The 19372-nt window shown below is 49.9% G+C and overlaps 2 protein-coding genes across 2 annotated transcripts in view; one reads left to right on the forward strand and one right to left on the reverse strand.

Annotated features, from left to right (window-relative positions):
* Positions 1 to 8793, reverse strand: part of CYTH4 (cytohesin 4) — a 33715-nt gene extending 24922 nt beyond the window's left edge. Inside the window, exon 1 of the mRNA XM_053978030.1 lies at positions 8645 to 8793. Within this exon, the coding sequence (XP_053834005.1) occupies positions 8645 to 8732 (88 nt within the window). The 5' untranslated portion in view covers positions 8733 to 8793. The remainder of the gene's footprint in view (positions 1 to 8644) is intronic.
* Positions 8794 to 11788: 2995 nt separating this feature from the next.
* On the forward strand, positions 11789 to 17717 carry SSTR3 (somatostatin receptor 3). Its single transcript, XM_053978051.1, has 2 exons — positions 11789 to 12832; positions 15815 to 17717. The coding sequence occupies exon 2, from the start codon at positions 15876 to 15878 to the stop codon at positions 17079 to 17081; it is 1206 nt and encodes a 401-aa protein (XP_053834026.1). The 5' UTR covers positions 11789 to 12832; positions 15815 to 15875; the 3' UTR covers positions 17082 to 17717.
* Positions 17718 to 19372: the final 1655 nt, after the last annotated feature.

A 19372-nucleotide genomic window follows, 5' to 3' on the forward strand; every position in this document is an offset into this window, starting at 1 on the left:
CTCCAGAGCAGGTCAGTCGCAACAGCCTCCCGCGGCTGCAGCAGCACAAAGGTCATCAGCCTTTGGAGAAACACTTTACTCAGAGTTCCTTCCTTCAAGAACATCCCAGCTGCAAACCCACTGTTCTTGCTCTAATTGGCCTCCAGGCAAAGCCTGGAAATTCTTAATTAATTCTGTGCTACCATATCCCATCTTCTATAAAACCCATCTCCTGCCCATCCACTCATGAGGTCAGGCTGGTGCACCCAGATGTGCACACATACACTCTTTTTGAGGCTTAATGTTGCATGGGAGGAGAAGGAAGGAAGAGGAGGCAAACCCTCATTTCAATAAAGAAAGGAGTAGAGCTTCCCGGGATCATTCTGCTCTTGTCTCTTCTTTCTTAGGGTGATTGCTTTCTTCTTCTCAATGCTTAGCTCTAAAAATCTTTTCTGAGGACAGTGAGGACTGCCTCAGAGAGCTGGGGTTGTTCAGCTTGAAGAAGAGAAGGATGTACTAGTAGTCTGGGCAGGTAAGTAAGTGCAGCAATACCTTTTACCCACAACAGAGGAGGAACAGAGCAGCCATTGGGTCGCAGCTGCTTTCTAGAGGCTGCATGACTTCCTTGTTCAGCCTTCTCAGTATTGTTCCTCGTGATGTTTCACCCTTGACACTTAGGGGCGCTGTGAAGACCTGAAAAACCTTCATTACCCCTCATCACCGTAGTACTCCCACTTCAGATTCCCTTCCCTGCTAACACCTCCTCCAAAGCTTGGATGATAAAGGAGGGAGGAGAAAACCCACCCTTCCACATTCTCACCCCGCTTCTAACCCTTGTTCAGCTCCCCTGGAAAAGCAGTTTGGTGCCCCCCGCTGTTCATTGGGATGAGATGGGAAGGGAGTGGGTGAGAGAGGCAGGGAGAACGAGAACTATTACAGAAGTCGTCATCCCGACCGAGGAGTCACGCCTGCTCCGCCTTCAGCCAACGGCCTCTGCCACCGCGCTGCCGCTGCGGTGGAGGGGCGGAGGGACCGGAGGGTGATCGTCGAGAGAAGTTCCCTCTTCCACTTCCTCCCTCCTTGCAACCTGCTGTTGATACCCACATTTGCCCATCCCTCCCCGCTGTTTGCCTTGGCCTGACTTCCATTTGCCTCGGGCACCGTCCTCCGCCACGGGTCCAGAGCCATGCAAGCCATCAAGTGTGTGGTGGTGGGAGACGGGTACGTACGGTGAGGGTTTGCTGGGGGTGCGGGGCGGGACAGGCTCTGACCAGGGGTACGGAGAATGGTGGATGCTTGGTGAAACTGGCCCCGCTTTGCTTCTGACCTCCTGCAGGCTTGCTACTACTGCAGACATGCTCACTCCTCCCTCCCCGGGGCAAGGGACATTCCTCTGGGAGAGTGTGGAAGAGGGCATTTCGCAGGGCATCTGCACGGAAATGCTGGTCATGCATCTGCATTTCCATCTGCATTCATGGGAAGTAGAGCATATCTGTCCCATACAGGAGGTGATGGTGTTCCTGCCAGATTCAACTTGTAGGCAGGAGTTAGATTTAAAACCCATTAGGTGCAAGTGCTCTCCTGCAGGTGAATGGCTCCTTGAAAGCCATGTGCTCACTGGGAATGCCTGGGAGAAGGCATGGCACTCTGGTCCTGGCAAGATGTCTATCAGGATCTCCATGTTCAGCTTTTCTCAGCAGGTTAGCTCCGTTCTGGGGTGTGCTGGAGACTGCTGGCAAGGGCCCTCTGTGGAGCTCTTTCCACTGGAGTAGGCAAAAGTATAGGCCACTTTGGGAGTGGGAGCTAGCAAAACCTTGCCTTCACAACATGGTGGCTTCTCTGCCCACGTCCCCTGATGCCTGGAAATGGCCTGATCCAAGCCAATCAATGAGTTAAGCAGTCATCACAGCCCCAGGCAGGGGCTAGAAGCTGGCCTAGAAGCTGGCCAGACTTATCTGGGGCAGCTGTAAGGTAGTAGATAAAGAGACATTTACAGCAGTGCTGCTCCCCACAGTCACTTCTCCTTTAGACCTCGCCTGGGAAAGAAGATGTCTGCACACGTACCCGTACATGTCAGACATGTTCTCAAGGGCTGGGGCAAGGGGGCAGGGAGAAGGGATGAGAAAAGACAGAGCCCCAAATAAAACCCGTAACCTCTAAGAAAGGTCCCTGAAGGCTTTAAACTGGAGCTGGATTAACAACTCCACTGGGAATTTATCTCTTACCCAGTTCCCCATCCCGTTTGCCCCTCACACACAGCACCAACTGCGTAGCCTTCCCTCAAGGCAGCATCCCCTCACATCATGGTTAACCCCACCACATGTCCTGTTTTACCAGGCCTTTTATAAAGGCTTTATAAAGCCTTACCTATCAGTAACAGTCCTGCTCTCAACCTCTAGGACCTCAATTCCTCTTAAATGTCTTCTGTCTCATCATTTTGCTTCTCTGTACACTGCACCTCTGTACACCTCTCACCATCCTGCAACACAGTCCCCATTGCTCTGAGCTCTTCGTTCCCCACTCCTCACCTCCCTCCTGGCCATGCCAGCAATGTCACCCTCTTGTCTCAACCCTAACAACCACAGGACCTTCTCCTATCACTCAGCCCACGTGTTGTCCCATAGCTGTTCTCCCCCTATAACCCTGCCATCACAGATCACTGACCTCTTAACATGCTCTGGGTTCAATCACAGTAGCCTGCAGATGCCACTAACCTCACCTCTGTGTGGTAACCTTCACCCCTTCACTGACCCTTTGCTCAGCTCTCTGTTCAGCCACAGCAATTCAGAACCTCCCCCTCATCCATGACTGATCCACATGCAGGCCCATAGATCTCCTGAGGCATTTCCTGTAGAACTTCACCTCCCTCCATAACTCCATGATAAGAAGGAAGCAAGGCACCTGGGGAAAGAGCAGGGACTGAGAGAGGAGGATCTAAGAAAGGGGGGTGGCAGGAGGAAGAAACAAATGTCAGAGCATGCCAAAAAGCTCAGCTTCCTCCTCAGCTGCCCCACAGTCCAGCGACAGGCAGGTGCCTTGTGACCAGGGTGCCTGTCAAGGGCACACAAAAAGGCAGAGCTACAGCCCTGTGGTAGGGGACTTTGCAGGTACAGCTGAGATGGTCTGTGAGTCCCAGCAGCAGAATTGCAACCTTTGCCCAGAAAATACCTCTCCCTCCTTCTGGGCTGTGCTAGTTGAGGCAGGTTGCTGTCACCTGCCTGTGTTCTGTAACTGAAACAGGGCCAAGCTTTCCTAGGCCACACAAACCTGAGAAACAGCATCCCAGCAGGAGAAGGATTTTCTTTCCAACACCTGTCTTGGCTGCTTCATTTTCTTTCAATTTCTCTGCACTTCTTTCCCTCACCACAGGCTTCAGCTTGCCCACAACACCTTCCCCCACATGATAGCCTTATTGCTCCTTATCCCACCAATGATCTCACCCAGTCTGGACAGTGTTGCTACCTTGCACTCCACCCTGCTGCAGCAGGCTGTGGGGGAGGCTGAGGGGAGAGGAAGCACCAGCTTCTAGCTCAGGAACGCCACCAGCAACCCCATCAGCCATGGGGATAGGCACCTTTCTGGCTCCTTACAGCTCTCTGTGCAGGTGTTGCTGCAGCTTACTGTAGATGGGAAAGACTGGGTAAGTCAATAAAAGTTGCTACCAGTCTCTGGCCACAGCAGCTGAAAAGCAGGCAGGAGTACCTGTACTCGAGCACTGAAGCTGGCATGGCAGCTTTGTCATGGCACACCAAGCCAATGCACCTGTCCTGGCTGTGAGCCTACAGCACTCTGCATGCACTGTAAAATGGGCTCCCACCTCCATCTCAGAGTTGATTTGTTTTACCTGAGAAATCTCTGTACTAGACCATAAAAACAAGCCTTCATGCTCAAAGACAACAAATATTTCTGGGCAACATCCTGTCTTTCTTCCTGCCAGATTTCTAACCTGTTGTTGTGCACTATCTGGCACTGTGAATGTGTTTCTGCTTCCAGGGGTCTCCAGATAGGACTAGGTGTGGAAGGATTGCCCCATCTCCATCTCACCCTAGCAAGACTGCCTGCACTGCCATGAATTCCTGCTATTGTTTTCTTTCTCTTCCAGGGCTGTGGGAAAAACCTGTCTCCTTATCAGTTATACCACCAATGCCTTCCCAGGAGAATACATCCCCACTGTGTGAGTAATTCATAAACAGGTCCTGGAGTGGGTGGGAGGCATTAAAAGCAGGATGTGAAGGGGCTCAGTGACCTCTTGTTGTGCACTCCATGGGTCACAATCTCCATGCCAAGCAGAGGAAACCCGGTGAAGGTCTCTCTAACTTTGGATCTGTTACCTTTCACAAGAAGCAACCTTATAAAACCCTGGTAGAAATGGGGTATTTGGGAGACTCCAGCCAACTCAGGGTCTATCTGCTTGCTAAGTTTACAAGTAGCAGATGGGATCTTACTGGCCAAAACAAAGAGGCACTAGGTTACAACAACTGGGCCAGACCCAAGAGAAGGCAGGTGGATGGACATGGGAGCCCTCTTCCTTCCCTGTCCAGAGCACTTGCTGTCATTGGAACAGTCATAGATTCTGCATGGAGCAGAATCACAGAATTGGTTGGAAAAGACCTCTGAGATCATTAGGTCCAACCACTAGCCAAGCCCTGCCAAGCCCTCTACTAAATCATGTCCCTTCTAACGTGCAGATGCCATGAACACATTCAAAAGACCTTTGTGTTGGTTCCTCCCTATCACTGGTTCCCCTTAATCTGGGAAAAAAAGTACCAAAAGGACCAGGAAATAAAATTTTCTAGGATGAGGGTAGGAACTTCTCTGTTGCTTTATTATCCTTTTTTTTCCTACCAAGACTTTACTCCTAAGCATGCAATCCTGACAGTTGTTCTAAAATATTTCAGGCTCAGTTGTCAAAGGGTGATGGGATGCATTGTTCTCAGTTCCAGCAGGGCTGTTGAGGAGAGCAGCAAACTACAGAGACATGGATTCTTCTCCACTTCTAAGAATAAAACTAGGTTTTAGAACACAGAAGAAAGACGGGCTTGGCTCTAGAGCAGACGCAGTTGTGGGAAGGATATTGGGGGAAAAAATGGGAAAAGAAAACAGTTTGTGAACGTGCATGCAAGATATCAAAGGTGTAGTAGCTGCAGCCAGGCACCTGTCCAGGACAGCTGAATGATGGGGAGGAAGTTGATGAGTGAGGATTCCATAAAGTGGAGGTTAACAGGAAACCAGCATCACCCAGGTGAGCTGAGAAGAGGAATCACCACCCTTTGCTCCTGGGTGCACCTAGTGAGCCCCACCTACACTACTGGAAGGGCTCCCTCTTCTCCTGTTTGAGCCATGGCCTATGTCTCTGAATTTCAGATTTGATAACTATTCTGCCAACGTGATGGTTGACAGCAAGCCTGTAAATCTGGGACTGTGGGATACTGCTGGACAAGAGGATTATGACAGGCTGAGGCCGCTCTCTTACCCGCAGACGGTGGGTCACACTCCATGCCCCTCCTCCCTTCCTCTCTCAGCTACATCTCCATCCTTCACTGCAAAACTCAACATGTGCCATGGAACAGTGACAGGGTTGTTACTGTCTCTCTCTGCCCTTTTCTGAGAATATCTCTGTTGATATACAACTGCCTTGAAACTGAAAGTTGAAAGATATCTCAAGGGTATTTTGGAGCCTTTATCTAAACTCCCATAACTGGTATAACTGAGCAAGAAAACAAGACATTCAAAGACACTCTTGAGCCCAGCTGACACTGACTTCTTGTGGGGCAGATGCCTTACACAGCCCCCTGGAAAAAACCTTCCCTTTGTAAAGTTAAGATGGTTCATGGAATTTAAGAGCTGAGGCAGGAGCTTGTCACATTTCTGTGAACCCCACTCTCCTGACTTCTGCCTTTTAAAAGAGATATGATTTGTGGGCATGTGTTTGATCTGCTGGTGCCTCTAGCAGAATAAACAGGTGCCTCAAATGCTGTGTTCACCAGTTTTTCACCACACTGACAGAGTGATTACAGGGTTTGAGGATCACCTTCTCTGGAGAATGTTGTTTCCAGCAGTCTTTTGGCCAGCTCAGAAAGACCTTGCTGCATCAGACATTAGTCTGAAGGTTGCCAATGCAGTCAAAAAGGTTAGGAATTGATTAGAAATTATTTGTTTGGGCTAGCTTCAGCCACCTAAAGATCAGACACCTGATATAAGGTGTTTTTGCCTGCAGTCAGTGCAAGTAGGTCTATTTCTCAACAGCATGCTTGCATCTACCCTGAGACATATCTCTAGGATAGATGGAGGAATGTTTCTCCAAGGTTTTGGTCTCTGATGGCTGTAGAAGTATGGAAATGGATAGGCTGGGTCTGGCACCACTGCTCCAGCTAGGTGAAGCTGGATGAAATAGACATAACCTTGATGAGCTGGTATGGTTTTGGTTTTGTTTGGTTTGCTCTGGTTTTAAAGGAAGTCTGAATTCTACCATGCCCATGAGAATCGCTTACCTAGAGAGCTAAAACTGCCTTCTCTGAGTCCTGTGTGTGTATACTTTTTAGGCTGAAACTAGGTCTGTCTCAACTGTAGGCAAAATTACTTTGGCCTGAAAGCTCTCTGGTGTTCCATGAGAAATGAGCAGGAAGCTGCCAGGCCATTTCCCATGAGGATGAGTGTGCCAACCGCAAAAACCCCGTCCTCAGAGTTGACCATTTGGTTCTTCTGATAATGGTGGCTATGGTTACCATGACTCAGGGGAGCAGAGATCCTTCTCTCCACTGGAGGCAAGAAGCAGCAGTCTGGACTTTTATATTCTAGAGAGAGCTTTCCCAAGCACAACCCTCTGCTGCAGAGGAAGAGTGCTGCCCACACTGACCTTCCCTCCCCTCCCCCTCCTTCCTGCTTCATCATGCCATCCCATGCTCCCATCCTAACTCTGCACCATGGTTGTATGCCTACAGGATGTCTTCCTGATCTGCTTCTCCCTTGTCAGCCCAGCATCTTATGAAAACGTCCGTGCTAAGGTGAGACCCTGTCCTGGTCCACCAGGGGCTGAGGGAGGTGATGTTGGTGGTGGTCTTGCAAGAACTGTAATTATGGGTGGAGACTATCAGTAGGATATCTAGGTTCAAGAGGTCATATCTCTTTCATCTCTTTCTGGTTCATTTAAAGAGCTCTACTAATGGGCTACTATTCATCTTGCTGGGCTATTGTGCTGTCAGATCACAGACTTATATTCTGGTGGCATCTTTCAGCCAAGACTGTCAAAGCACAGACACACAGGACTGGTCCATAGGGTATAGAAGCAGGTACCCACAGCTTTTAGGTGGGAAGTGAGGAAAGAAGGGAGAGATTGGTGAACAGAGAACAAGAGTATGTCCTCCCTATCACTTTAATGTTCTTCCCTGGGTGGGAGGGTAGAGGGCTGAGAACAGCTGGTGCTTTTGCATAACAAAATTTGAGCTCCCTGACAGGGATTTTGCCTGAGGACCCAGCAACAGGAGTTGCCCTGGGCCAGGCTATAGTGCCCAACAATGGATGTGAGAAAGGACAGGCTGTTAGCTACCTTGCTGACATTTTTTTTAGGAGTGCCTGTTTGTTTTCCCATATGCATGCCCATACATGTGACCTCTTCTCACACCTTTGGCATTTTGCTCCATTGCTAGTGGTTCCCTGAGGTACGGCACCACTGCCCAAGCACTCCCATCATCCTCGTGGGCACAAAGCTGGATCTCCGTGATGACAAGGACACCATTGAGAAGCTGAAGGAGAAGAAGCTAGCCCCCATAACGTATCCTCAGGGTCTTGCTCTGGCCAAGGAAATAGGTACGTGTTTGGGAATCATCTTGGACCTACTGAAAAGAGAGAGGCAGAAGAAAAGGGCTTCACCTCAATTTAATGAGGCTTTTGTAGTGGCATCTCACAGTGGTATCTCTGAGGGATACAAGGAGACACATCTAAGGCCATGGGACAAAGTGCACTTCAGGAGACTCAGGAAGATCTGCTTCTTGAGGAAGATTCAACCCCTCAGCCCTCTGTTTTCTGCCTCTCTCTGGCCACCATCCTCCACATATACACACTTTCACATTCTCCTCCCCTTTTACTCTGCTTACTTCTGTCTGGGACAGTATTTTTCCTGTGCAAGCCACAGTTGCACTGTGGGCAGAGGCCACTCCTCTGTATCCGGAGAGGCAGAAGAGAGGCTTTTAACATCTCTCAGGAAGAGTTGCAGCTGCAGTTTCCTGTCTCTGCTTCTGTCTGCTGGGGCTTATATGTGCAATCCCACGTATGGGTGTCTCACTTCACCATCCAGCTCTTCTCAGATGTGGCACACAGAAACAGGAGAGAGGATGAGAAACATAGCTTGAAGGAGTTTTCAATAAGGAGCTCAGTAGAGAGAGTGTCTGGCCAGGATGACATGGTCAGACACACACAATGGCTCTGCTCTGGCTACCTGGGTAGACAGTAGGCAAACCTAGGTCTAGTGCAGCTGGCAAGCTTTGCCGTGAAATCAAGACTGTCTGAGTGAGTGAAATGTGTCCTGACAATGTATAATGTCTTTGATCACCTGAGATGTGTTTATTCAGCTTGGACAAGAGCCAGGTACCATGCTTTCTAGCATAAGGAGCAGAAACCTGGGTACCCCCACTGCCTACCCCAGTTCCTTTCCTCCCCATTGCAATACCTGCTTTCCTCCCGACAGACTCTGTGAAGTACCTCGAGTGCTCGGCTTTGACGCAGCGAGGCCTCAAGACGGTGTTTGATGAGGCCATCCGAGCAGTCTTGTGCCCGCAGCCCACCCGGACAAAGAAACGGGCATGCAGCCTCCTCTAAGCAAGTAAGTCTGACAGGGATCCCTGGGAGTGACACCAGTGGTGCTTTCCTGCTCCTGAACCCAGATGGTCAGGGCCACTCTGTTCCTGGTGAGGCTGTTGGAAAGGGTCACCTTCAAAGGGAGAGAGGGAGACAATAGATCCTGCTTGAGGAAAGGACAGGACATGGTATGATGTACCCAGGATCAACTTCCCCCTCCTTTCTGCTTGACTGTGGGCAAGTTTGTTCCCACCTCTTGATGTGGGGCAGCATAGGATTTTCCACAGGTGCCCTCACAGAGAAGAACTGTCTGTCAGCTTCTGCCACAGAGGGAACTACATCCAGGCTGCCCTGGGGATGACCTGCCCTGAGACCGATGGGGCCATAGCCTTCGCCTATGGAAAAAAAAAAAGAAGGAAAAGAAAAAGTTGTTCCTTATTCATGGCAGTTACCAGTGTCCCTTCCTCTTACCAAGCCCTGCTCACCTCAAGAGGTTTTTTGTGTTATTCATTGGCAAGTGGCAGCTTCTCCTACAGGACTCCTTTACTCCTCATATTGTCCCTGCCTGCCTCCACTTCAGTACAAGGCAGCAGAGGGAGGAGAGGGGCTTCAGGACAAGAGTCAAAGCTGGTCAGAGCCTGATGAGAGAGAAGAGTGAGAGCCTGCTAGTTTGAACCCTGTCCCTTCATACACCCACCATCACCAGAGCAGAGGGAGGGAGAGCAGGAAGATAGCTGAGCTAGTATTATGAGGTCTGTCATGTTTTTGGCTATAGATCCCGGTCTCATCCTGATGCCAGGCACTGCCCAGCACACAGGAGAGTGATGGCTCCAGCAACCCAGAGTTCAGCATCTTGAGGCCGTCATTGCTTTTTCCTTCTGCCAGCTTGAAAGACTGCTGTGGGTCTGTAGCACTGGTTTGTCTGTTCACACAATGTCCCCGCTCTTGCCTCACCTGCCCAGCTGCCCCTTCCCTTCCTTCCGGGCCCCTGAGGTTACAACGTAGTGAATAAGACCCAATAAACAGACTGTACATTCTTGTCATGTCCGTGATGTGCTGCGCCTCAGGGGGACAGCCCTGAAGCCCTGAGCAATGGGACTGCTGGGCTGGAGGCACCACCCAGCTGTGCCCCTCCTTCGGCAGCGACAGGCAGCCCCACAGGAGGCCTGGTGGGCTCCAGTTGCTGTAGGATGATTGCTAAGTTGCTAAGTTCTCAGCTAAGCCCCCCGCATTCCTTTTGCCTTTCCTCTTCTCAGTCTCCATGTGTTCAAAGGAAAAGTTGTCTCCCCTCTGTGCCACTCAGAGGATGGGATGCGGGTTTTGGGAGGGGACACCTGGATGCAGACTCCTTTCTGTGGGGACTGCCCCCGCAGGTTGCTGGGGACATCTTTTCACCAAAACATTGCTGCATTAATCCTTCTAAGCTCTGGCACTCTCTCACACTACCAGACACAGGCAGAGTGAGAATAGGAAGGGGGAGGGCAGGGAAAAAAATGAAAGAGGGAGGAATGAGTCACCAGTCCAGACAAATTGCCTCCAAGACACTAAAATTAAGCTGAAGAGAGTGGTCCCAGCGGTACTGTGGATCTGGCAGCTGTGAACACCTGCTTTCCTGATGCATTGCAGGGACTTCAGAGTAAGTGTTACAGGGTGGCTGCTACTGCCACTACTTGCAGGAGAGGGGAGGGCTCAGGGTTTGATGATTGGCACTGCAAAATCCTGCAGTCCTAAGAGGGCACAGAGAAACTATGGAGTTGAGCCAGATTACTGCTCCTGGATGCAGCAACACTTCTGAGCTTCAAAGGCTGCTTCCTGCACTGAGGAGGTGCATTGGTGATGCCAGGTGCAACCAGACACAGTGAAATTCCTGAGGTGCCCTGCTGCCAGAGAGATTTCTGCAGTTCCAATTCACGGTCAGATCTGAATGAGGCAATTAATTTGGTGATGTAACACATTACCTACTGATAAAGTTCAGAGCAGCCCTTGGCAGGCACCCTGTGGCAGGGAGTTCCACAAATATCTGCACTGCACATGGGCTGCTGGATGAATTGCCCAGGCCCCATCCAAAGGTAATATAAATTATGTCAGTGTAAGTCCAGAAGAGTAAAAATGAAACCTCTGGTATGGGCATAGACCTGTGAAAGGGCAAGGGACACAAAGTACTTGAAAATGGCATCTAACCTCCTTTAAGCATCCTAAGCATGACTCAAGGCAATATATTCCCAGTGGTTTATTACTTCTCTCCAGATTTCAAGCCTTGGCTTTTACTTTTTTAGTCTGCCCCATCCCCTCTAATGTACAGCAATGCACATGATGTGTGTGAAACAAAATTCATGTATCTGCCTACCTGTGGAGGTGCACAGGCGGAGCTCTCCTCCCGACACAATTTAAGCACTTTGCACAGCCCCCCACTGAAGTTGAGGCAGGGAATGGGACACGACTCAGAGCACTGAGGAAGTGATCTGGAGACCTGGAATTTGTGAGTGTGTTTATGCTAACAAGTCCTGCAAGGTTAGCAGGACTGTGTAGAACTCTGCTGTTGAATGGCTGTTTCTTCTAACAAAGGAGCTTGGGGGCTTCTGCATGGTGCTACAGACACCTGCCCTGCCATGGTAAAAAAAAATCTCTGAGTGCTACGCATGCCATTTCTTTCCCAATGAGGATTCCTCTCCTGTGTCTTCAGACAGCATTGTGGCCAAGTTCTGGCCTAAAAAGGCTTGGCAGCTTTGAAGTCCTACACTGCATTCATCAGCTCACCCCTGAGCAGCACTGGCTGCATATAAAGTTGCCCAAGTAGGTTTGGATGCCAGACCCTGGCTATGTTGTGCCTGAAGGGATACTGCCTTCTTTTGTTAAAGCTGGAATTTACCCTAGGGAGTCAAATGCTCACAATAGCAGTGCCAAATGTCAAGAACTGGGTGATGCACAGCACAAGGAGTCACTGATGTTGGCTGCAGGGCAGGAAAGGGGGTGAGAATGACAGGGAAGCTCTTTGTGCAGGGAATGGGATGGAAAATCCTTCATGGGACAGCTGCTCTCACAAAGATTAATTTCTTTCTTAGATCCATTTCTTCTGGGTCTATGCCTTCCAGCAGAGATAAAATTTGGTAGGAAAATTTGGGGCTATTAAACTGGAACATTTTCCCAAAGAAGGTGCAAAAGACAAGAGATCATGTATGGAGCCAGGAAAAGAGAAAGAGTTGAAAGAGACAGTTCCCTATCTTCCCATCTGCCCTCATCTTCATCCGTCTGGAGGTGCTCACAGGGCAGAACAGAAGAGAGAAGGGTTTGTGTGCTCAACATCCGCCTCGATTTCTGAGCACCCTGCCAGACAGAAGGTTTTGCTGTGTCTCTGCAGCTCCAAGCAGCACCAGTCCTGCCTGCAAGACCCTTGGAACAGGGGCCCTTCTCCTGGGTGCCTCTAGGAGAGCCGAGCCGAGTCGCCCCCTCCTGCATGCCACTCTCCCACCACATAGCTGCTCTCTGCATCCCTCTTTTCTTCCTCTCCTTCTTCCCTCCACTGTCCTCAGCTTCTTTTACCACACTCCTCATTCCTTCATCCTCCCCTCTTCTGCGTTCCCCTCATCCCTCTGCCCATCTCCTTGCGCCTCCCTCTCCCGCTTTTATTTTCCATCCCGGTATCTCCCCCCGCTCATCTTTGTTCTCCTGCCCTGTCGTGCATCCCCTCCTTCTCCTCCTTCTCCTGCCGGTGTTTCCGTGCGTGGCGCCCATTGGCTACCGGCACCCGTCCCCCAGTACCGGCGCTCCGCTCCCTCTGCCCGAGCCCCGCGGATGGTGGGGGCTGCGTGGGGGAGAGGCGCACGGGCGTGGGGCTGAGGGGCCGCGCATCCCGCCGCCCGCCCCCGGGCCCCTTCCCACGCCAGGCACGGCGGGGGCGATGGGCAAGTCCGGCAAGAAGGACTCGCGCCTCCGGTAGCGCCCGGCGGGGCTCGCTCCCTCCGGGAGCGCTTTGCTCTGTCGCGTTTAAGAAAGAGGAAGGGGAAAAGCATGACACAGATTCTCCCGGGGAACCGGAGGAAAATGTACATCCCGACGACATGTAAGTACCCGGCGGCTCTGCCCGCTCTTCCCAGATGTCTCCCGCGGGCATGAGTCCATGCAGAAGTTAAGTCTGCAGTTCCAGAGAAGAAAACCTGCCGGCCACCCCCCGCTCCCGGCCCTCCAACTCTGCCAGTGCAGCCTGGTCCTTACGAGAGAGCTCAACCCCGAGCTGAGATGGGAGAGTCCTGAGCTGGAGCAGGGCCGTGGGAAATAGGGGGGACAGGAGGAAAGGGGATCAAGGGAGGGTGGTGCAGGTTATTTGGCTGTCTTGTCCCTCCCAAGCTGCTATTCATGTTTTGTTACCAGGACTAGGCTCAGCTTTCAGCATCCACCTCCTCCTCTCATTCAATGCAGAAATATATATATATATTTATATTTTTCCCCCTAAGGAAAGAAGTAGTGCCAATTTCCAATCTCCTCTTACCTCTCTGCCTTCCTCCTGGTCTCCAGCTGCATGAACCATGCATATTCTGGTAGCACCTGTTAGAGGATCCCAAGCCTCTCGCAACAGGTGCTGTCCACATTAGGAACAGATCCAAGTGGATGCTAACACACTATCAGTCTGAGGCCAGGGTTGCTCACCAACTCCTACCTATGCATGTGCTGCCAAAGCAACCAGCAGAGTGGATCCAAACTAGATGGAGCACTGGTGCCCAGTGTTTTTCTGCCAAACTAGCCAAAATGTGTGATATGGCACTTGAGCTGTACATGGTACTTGACATAGTTAGAATGACCACACCTACTTAAAGATCAAGTTTCTCCCCTGCAGCTGCCTAAGCAGGAAAATGAATGTATAGGAAATAACATGCTTTTTGTTGCACGCCTTAGCATTTTTGATAGGGCTTCTGAAGCTACCCTGAAGCTGGATTTACTGTATCGCTAAACAACGGTCTGAACAGCTGGCTTTGAGGTCTGGATCCCAGACACTTCTCCAAATGCTTTGCAGCTCCACCAGGAGTATCTCCATCCATATTTGGTATTTGTAAGGCTCAAAATGTTTGGCCTTTTTCTTCTTTAAATTCCTTTGCATGCAGGAGGAACATGCAAAGGGATTCCTATCTATGTCTTCATCTTTTAGAGGATCATACTTTCATGAACATACTGTTCTGGCTTCTGCCACCTTTTTTGGGATCTTTGTCCCTAGAGCCCCCATTGCCCTCCTCTTTTCTCCAACAAGTGGTTTGTGTCACTAGAATAGAATTGGAAAAAATATCAGAGGAAATATCCTTGAACACAGAGTTTCAAACCACTTCCTATTCTGCTTATTCATTGCAGCCACTCATGATGTGTGGGACAACCCAATGCTGCAGGACCTCGTGAGATGGACTTCTGTCAGCTCAGTCACGGCCCAAGGCATGTGAAAATTAAAAAAATCTAAACAAGCCCAGTCATTCAAAGCTCAAATACTCTAAAGCAGAAAACATTTATACAATAGCCTGTAGAAATGGCCTTAAGATGTAGTTGCTCAACTGTGTTTTTATGGGGCATCTCAGATGAGGTTCCTTCGGCATAAAATTTAATGCATCTGTAGAGTCTGTTGGGTTTGCCTGTCTGGTGTCCAAGGAATCCATCTAAAGCTCAGGTCTCCCCTAGGGTTTCCAGAACTTGGAATGACACCTAAAAACCAAACAAATAACAAAACCCCAATCAAAAAAAAAAAAAAAAACCCAAACACTGTAATATTAGACATTTGAGAAGAATGTTGTGATGCTACAGAAAATCACATCTGCAAGAAAAGTCTCTGGAGTGTCTCTGGCCTCCTGAAAGTAGTTAAGGTTGGGAGTCCTTTCCTTTGACATCCCCAGTTTTAATTTCAATAGAAAAGGAGCTTCAGAGCTCTAAAAGATGTGTTGAGATGTGAAAAGGTGAGCCTCAAGGTCCCCCATTCACTTCCACCAAGTCATCTTCCCTTCCAAGGACCTGTCAGTCCACACTTCCAGAAAATTTTTCCAGAGCTGGAGTAATCCTGAAAGAACCACAAATCTCCGCTGCATTAGGTTTTCCAGGGTGTCTCTGGTCCACAGTATGTGCTGGGCTCTGTATTTCACATATGGAGCCCTGACAAAAGGCACGTCTGTCCCTTCTCTCCCTGCAGCGAGAGTTGGTGTCAGCAGCGAGCTGGTGGTGAATGAAGAGCTTGTTTGCTCAAGGCTGTCTCTGAGTGAGCTGAGTGCTGTTTCCATGCCAAACCCTCGTATGTCGAGCAATTGGGCTCCTCAGCTTAGGAAGGCTGGGACACTGCTTTGGTGTTGCAAACAGGTGGGGCGGGCAAAGCCTCTACCATTAGCAGTGTGTTGCAGTGTGCAGAAGGAGAAGGAGAGAATGGCAGGGAGAACAGGAGAAAAAGAGACAAGAGGAATCTGGACTGATCCCTCTTGGTGTACCCAAAATTATCTTTCCTTTACTCTCAAACTGGCATAACATAAACCAGCTGCCCTTCAGTTCAGGTGCTGAGCTAAGCCTCTCTGCTTGGATTAAAAGTGCTTTTCCTTCTCCTGTGGCACTAGAAATAATCTGGCCAGTCCAAAAAGAGCTTCAGCAAGCAGGAGAATAAGGAGAATAGGAAAGTCAGAGTTGGAAAGACACTTTGTCACTGGATGCTTTTCCCTCTTTTAAAGCACCTGCCACTCACAAATGAGAACCAGGCCCCTGGTGACCATGTCCTCAGTACTGGATCCATTAGCAGAAAATGAAAACTTTCCCTGTCCTTATGCTAGTCTGTTGTTCTTTCCCCAGAGAATCTTTCACTAGAGGAGAGGCCTAAACTGAGCCCTGTTTGTCCCTCCATGTCCACTGTGCCTTGCAGGACTAGATGGGTTTGATATTGTCCTAGATTTTCCAGAATCTGCTAGCTTCCACAAACTCCCCTTGATTTCCCATGCCTGCCCATACCTAACACACAGTTAATGTGGTGATTTTACCTGTGGCTTGTTCAGCTGTCATGTCCCCAGTATCAATGTTTTTTTTCTCTTCCCCTCAGCTCCAGATTGCTAACTGATCCTACAAGGACACTGCCCTCTGCCCTCTTCCCTGCCTCTGCTATGGACACTTCTGCTTTTAGCCTCCCCACACCGGCTGTGTTGGAGGAGGGGAATGCCTCCAGTAGCTGGGCAGGCTTCACTACCCCCAACAGCTCCTCCACTGTCAGCCCTGGTGTAATTGTCAGCGGTGTCCTCATCCCCGTGGTCTACCTCATTGTCTGTGTGGTAGGGTTGGCTGGGAATTCTCTGGTCATTTACGTGGTCCTGCGGCACTCCGTGAGCGAGTCGGTGACCAACGTGTACATCTTGAACCTGGCCCTGGCTGATGAGCTCTTCATGCTGGGCCTGCCCTTCCTGGCTGCACAAAATGCCCTGTCCTACTGGCCCTTTGGCTCTTTCATGTGCCGCCTGGTGATGGCCGTGGATGCCATCAACCAGTTCACCAGCATCTTCTGCCTGACAGTGATGAGCGTTGACCGCTACCTGGCTGTGGTCCACCCAGGGAAGTCCTCCAAATGGAGGACAGCACGGGTGGCCAAGGCCGTGAGTGTAACCGTGTGGGTGCTGTCTTCCATAGTGGTGCTGCCCGTGGTTGTCTTCTCAGATGTCCCTTTAGGGATGAGTACTTGCCACATCCAGTGGCCAGAGCCTGCCTCGGTGTGGAGAGCTGGCTTCATCGTCTACACTGCTACCCTGGGCTTCTTTGGACCACTGCTGGTGATTTGTCTCTGCTATCTCCTGATTGTTGTGAAGGTTCGCTCCTCTGGCAGGCGGGTAAGGGCTCTGTCCTCCAAGCACAAGCTTTCAGAGCGCAGAGTGACCCGCATGGTGGTGACTGTGGTGGCTGTCTTTGTCCTCTGCTGGCTTCCCTTCTACGTCCTCAACATAATCAATGTTGTCTGCCCACTGCCAGAGGAGCCATCCCTCTTTGGAGTCTACTTCCTTGTGGTGGTGCTGCCGTATGCCAACAGCTGCGCTAATCCCATCATCTATGGCTTCCTCTCCTACCGCTTCAAGCAGGGCTTCCGCAGGGCCATCTTCAGGCCGTCCCGCCGAGTCCAGAGCCAGGAGGTGCCAGCATGCTCCCCAGAGAAGATTGATGACGAAAGGGAAGAGGGTGAGATCAGCAAGATCACCAGGAATGGAAATGACAGGCAGGAGCGCCCTCTAAGCAGTGGAAAAGGAAAAAGCAATGAGCAAAAACCACTCCCTGAGGAGCCTGCAGGATGCGAAAAGAGCAGCAAGTTGCATGTCAGTTATTTATGATGAAAGGAGTGGTGCAGGGGAAAGAGACATCGGGACATGGGATTCCCTTCACCTTCTCTGCTTTCAAAAGCAATGGGAGACGATACAAGGAAATAATAAAGTCCAAGAGTAGGCTTAAAGATTAATAGGGCTCCATGATCTTGTGGAAGAAGCAAGGCATTGTTCTTGGCTTTGGAATGGACACCTGAGGTTTGTGTGGTACCAGTGTTACCAGAAATTGGTAAAAAATAAAACCTCCTTAACATTAATGTAGCGTTAAGAAGCAGGCATTCTTTATTTGGCTGGATGCACGAGGGGATATCTCCTTAAAATATCATGCATGCTGAGTACCAAAGAAGCTCCCATTTATGTACTATATTTTACATACATGCTCATTTATTTTCCCAGTATAAACATACATATGATCTTAATTTCCCCAAAACCATTAATGTATTTTCTGTCTCCTTTACACATGTGTTCTTCTGTCCTGGGAGTCTCTTAGTAGTCCCTTGTGGTTGGTGACCCCAAAGTTATACCTGACTGCCTGGTGAACTGGTAAAAGTTGGCACAACTGGGCTGGTTGCTTTCGAGTTCTTCCTACAGAATAAACATTGTGCAGTTCCATAGGCCAGTGGCTTTTGAAGAATAAGCATTGTATTTGCCACCAGGAGCAAACGATTTTTCACCTGGCAACAGCATTTAGGGAGAGCTGAAGAGGTGATGGGCACTTAGAGTACAGAGAAGCAAGGTCAGCCCTAGAGCAATGATCTGCCCTTAGATGATCCAGCTTTGGAGGGCATAGGCTGCCATCTCATGGTGGCACCTTCAGGAAGTCCCCAGATGGCATATACCACATTTAGGCAACCCAGTGCCTTGACTTATAAACATGAGAAGTGGTCTACCTTAAAAGATGAACAGGAAGGAGAAATGTCTACAGCAAAGACATATCAGCCAGTTGCATGCATGGCTGGCCCCTCTCTAGTTCTTCAAAAAGTCTTTGGGACAGATTTCCTGCCTGTGCTGGTCATGGCTAGAGACCATTTACTGCTCAAAACCTCCTCTTTCTTTTCAGAGCTCTTATGGACTCTGGGCAGGATGACGAGACTTACCTGGGAGAAAAAATTGGAACATTTCTTTCCTGCACCTCGCATACCTCAGGGTTCTCCTGGTGCCTCTGCACCCTGGTGGGAGGTGCAACAAGTATAGAGAAGAAGACAATGAGACATGAGTTGGAGGCAGCATTTCTTTTCTTCTCCTTAAGCTTTATTATAAATAAAGAAAAAGTCTGTGGACTTAGAAGGCCAGGGGGGCAAAACCATTCTATGTGTTTAGGGGAAGGGGTGCTATAGATTTGGCTCTCCTGAGAATACACAATGTCTTTGAGTTGAGTCGATCTCTGTACGGAGTCATGTTTGGCTGATACAGGAGGTGAAGGCATCTCTCAGTACAGGACGGGGGCAGGAAGCAGACAGAGGTCAGGGGATCTCCAGTGTGTGAGTGCTGTGGTTGTAAAGAGTCTGAGCAATACTAGGAACCGACTTATCCTGTGGGAAGTGGTAGAGTATTTGGTGAACAAATGATGCGTCTGCATGTACACAAAGGTAGTTTTAAGCAAAACTTTGTTCCCTGGACTGTACATGTTTGGGATGGCTGAAGAGGATCAGAGACCAAGGAGTCAGGGCTGGTGGGAGGCTGGTGCCAGTCCTGGGCACTGATGCTCATCTGCTGGGGGTGTGCACATATGTGCAGGGGTACCTATGGGGGTATGCATGTGTGTCAGTGTACACTAACACAGATGAGGGAGTGTGTTTATGTAATTGCAAGATGTTTAAGTGCAGATATGAGTGCTTGGATAAGAGTTGGAGAGCAAGCGTGCTGCTGTGGAGTTGGATGAGTGCTTACTTCTGCACACTGCTTGTTGGAAGGAAGATGTGGATGGGCCCATCTGAGTGTCCAGGCTAGAGGAGCAGCACTGTACAATGGTGGGTGGGATGAAGGTCTCCCTCTCCACTTTGGCTTCATTCCTGCAGCTCTGCTAAAATGTCTGTCCCCACACTTTTAACTTCTCCACGAATGCTATTGCTAAGTTACAGCCACCGAAATGACCCTCATACCACAGCCCTTTGGGCAGTTTTCTCTACAAACAATTTCGAGAAATGGGAAGGAGGGACCCACCAGAAGGATACATGCCTCCTGAAGTCAGAAGATGTTGCAGGAGGTGACTTGTGGAGGGTCAATTATGGGAGCTGGCTGGGTAATGGAAAGATGTCTCACAGGTCACTTGAGAAAAGGTAAGAGAAGGGAAGGGGTGG

The sequence above is a fragment of the Vidua macroura genome, chromosome 5 (genome assembly GCF_024509145.1).
Source record: "Vidua macroura isolate BioBank_ID:100142 chromosome 5, ASM2450914v1, whole genome shotgun sequence".
Classification (NCBI taxonomy): domain Eukaryota; kingdom Metazoa; phylum Chordata; class Aves; order Passeriformes; family Viduidae; genus Vidua; species Vidua macroura.

Coding starts and splice junctions, on each gene's coding strand:
- SSTR3 (XM_053978051.1), top strand. CDS start 15,876: ATGGACACTTCTGCTTTTAGCCTCCCCACACCGGCTGTGTTGGAGGAG.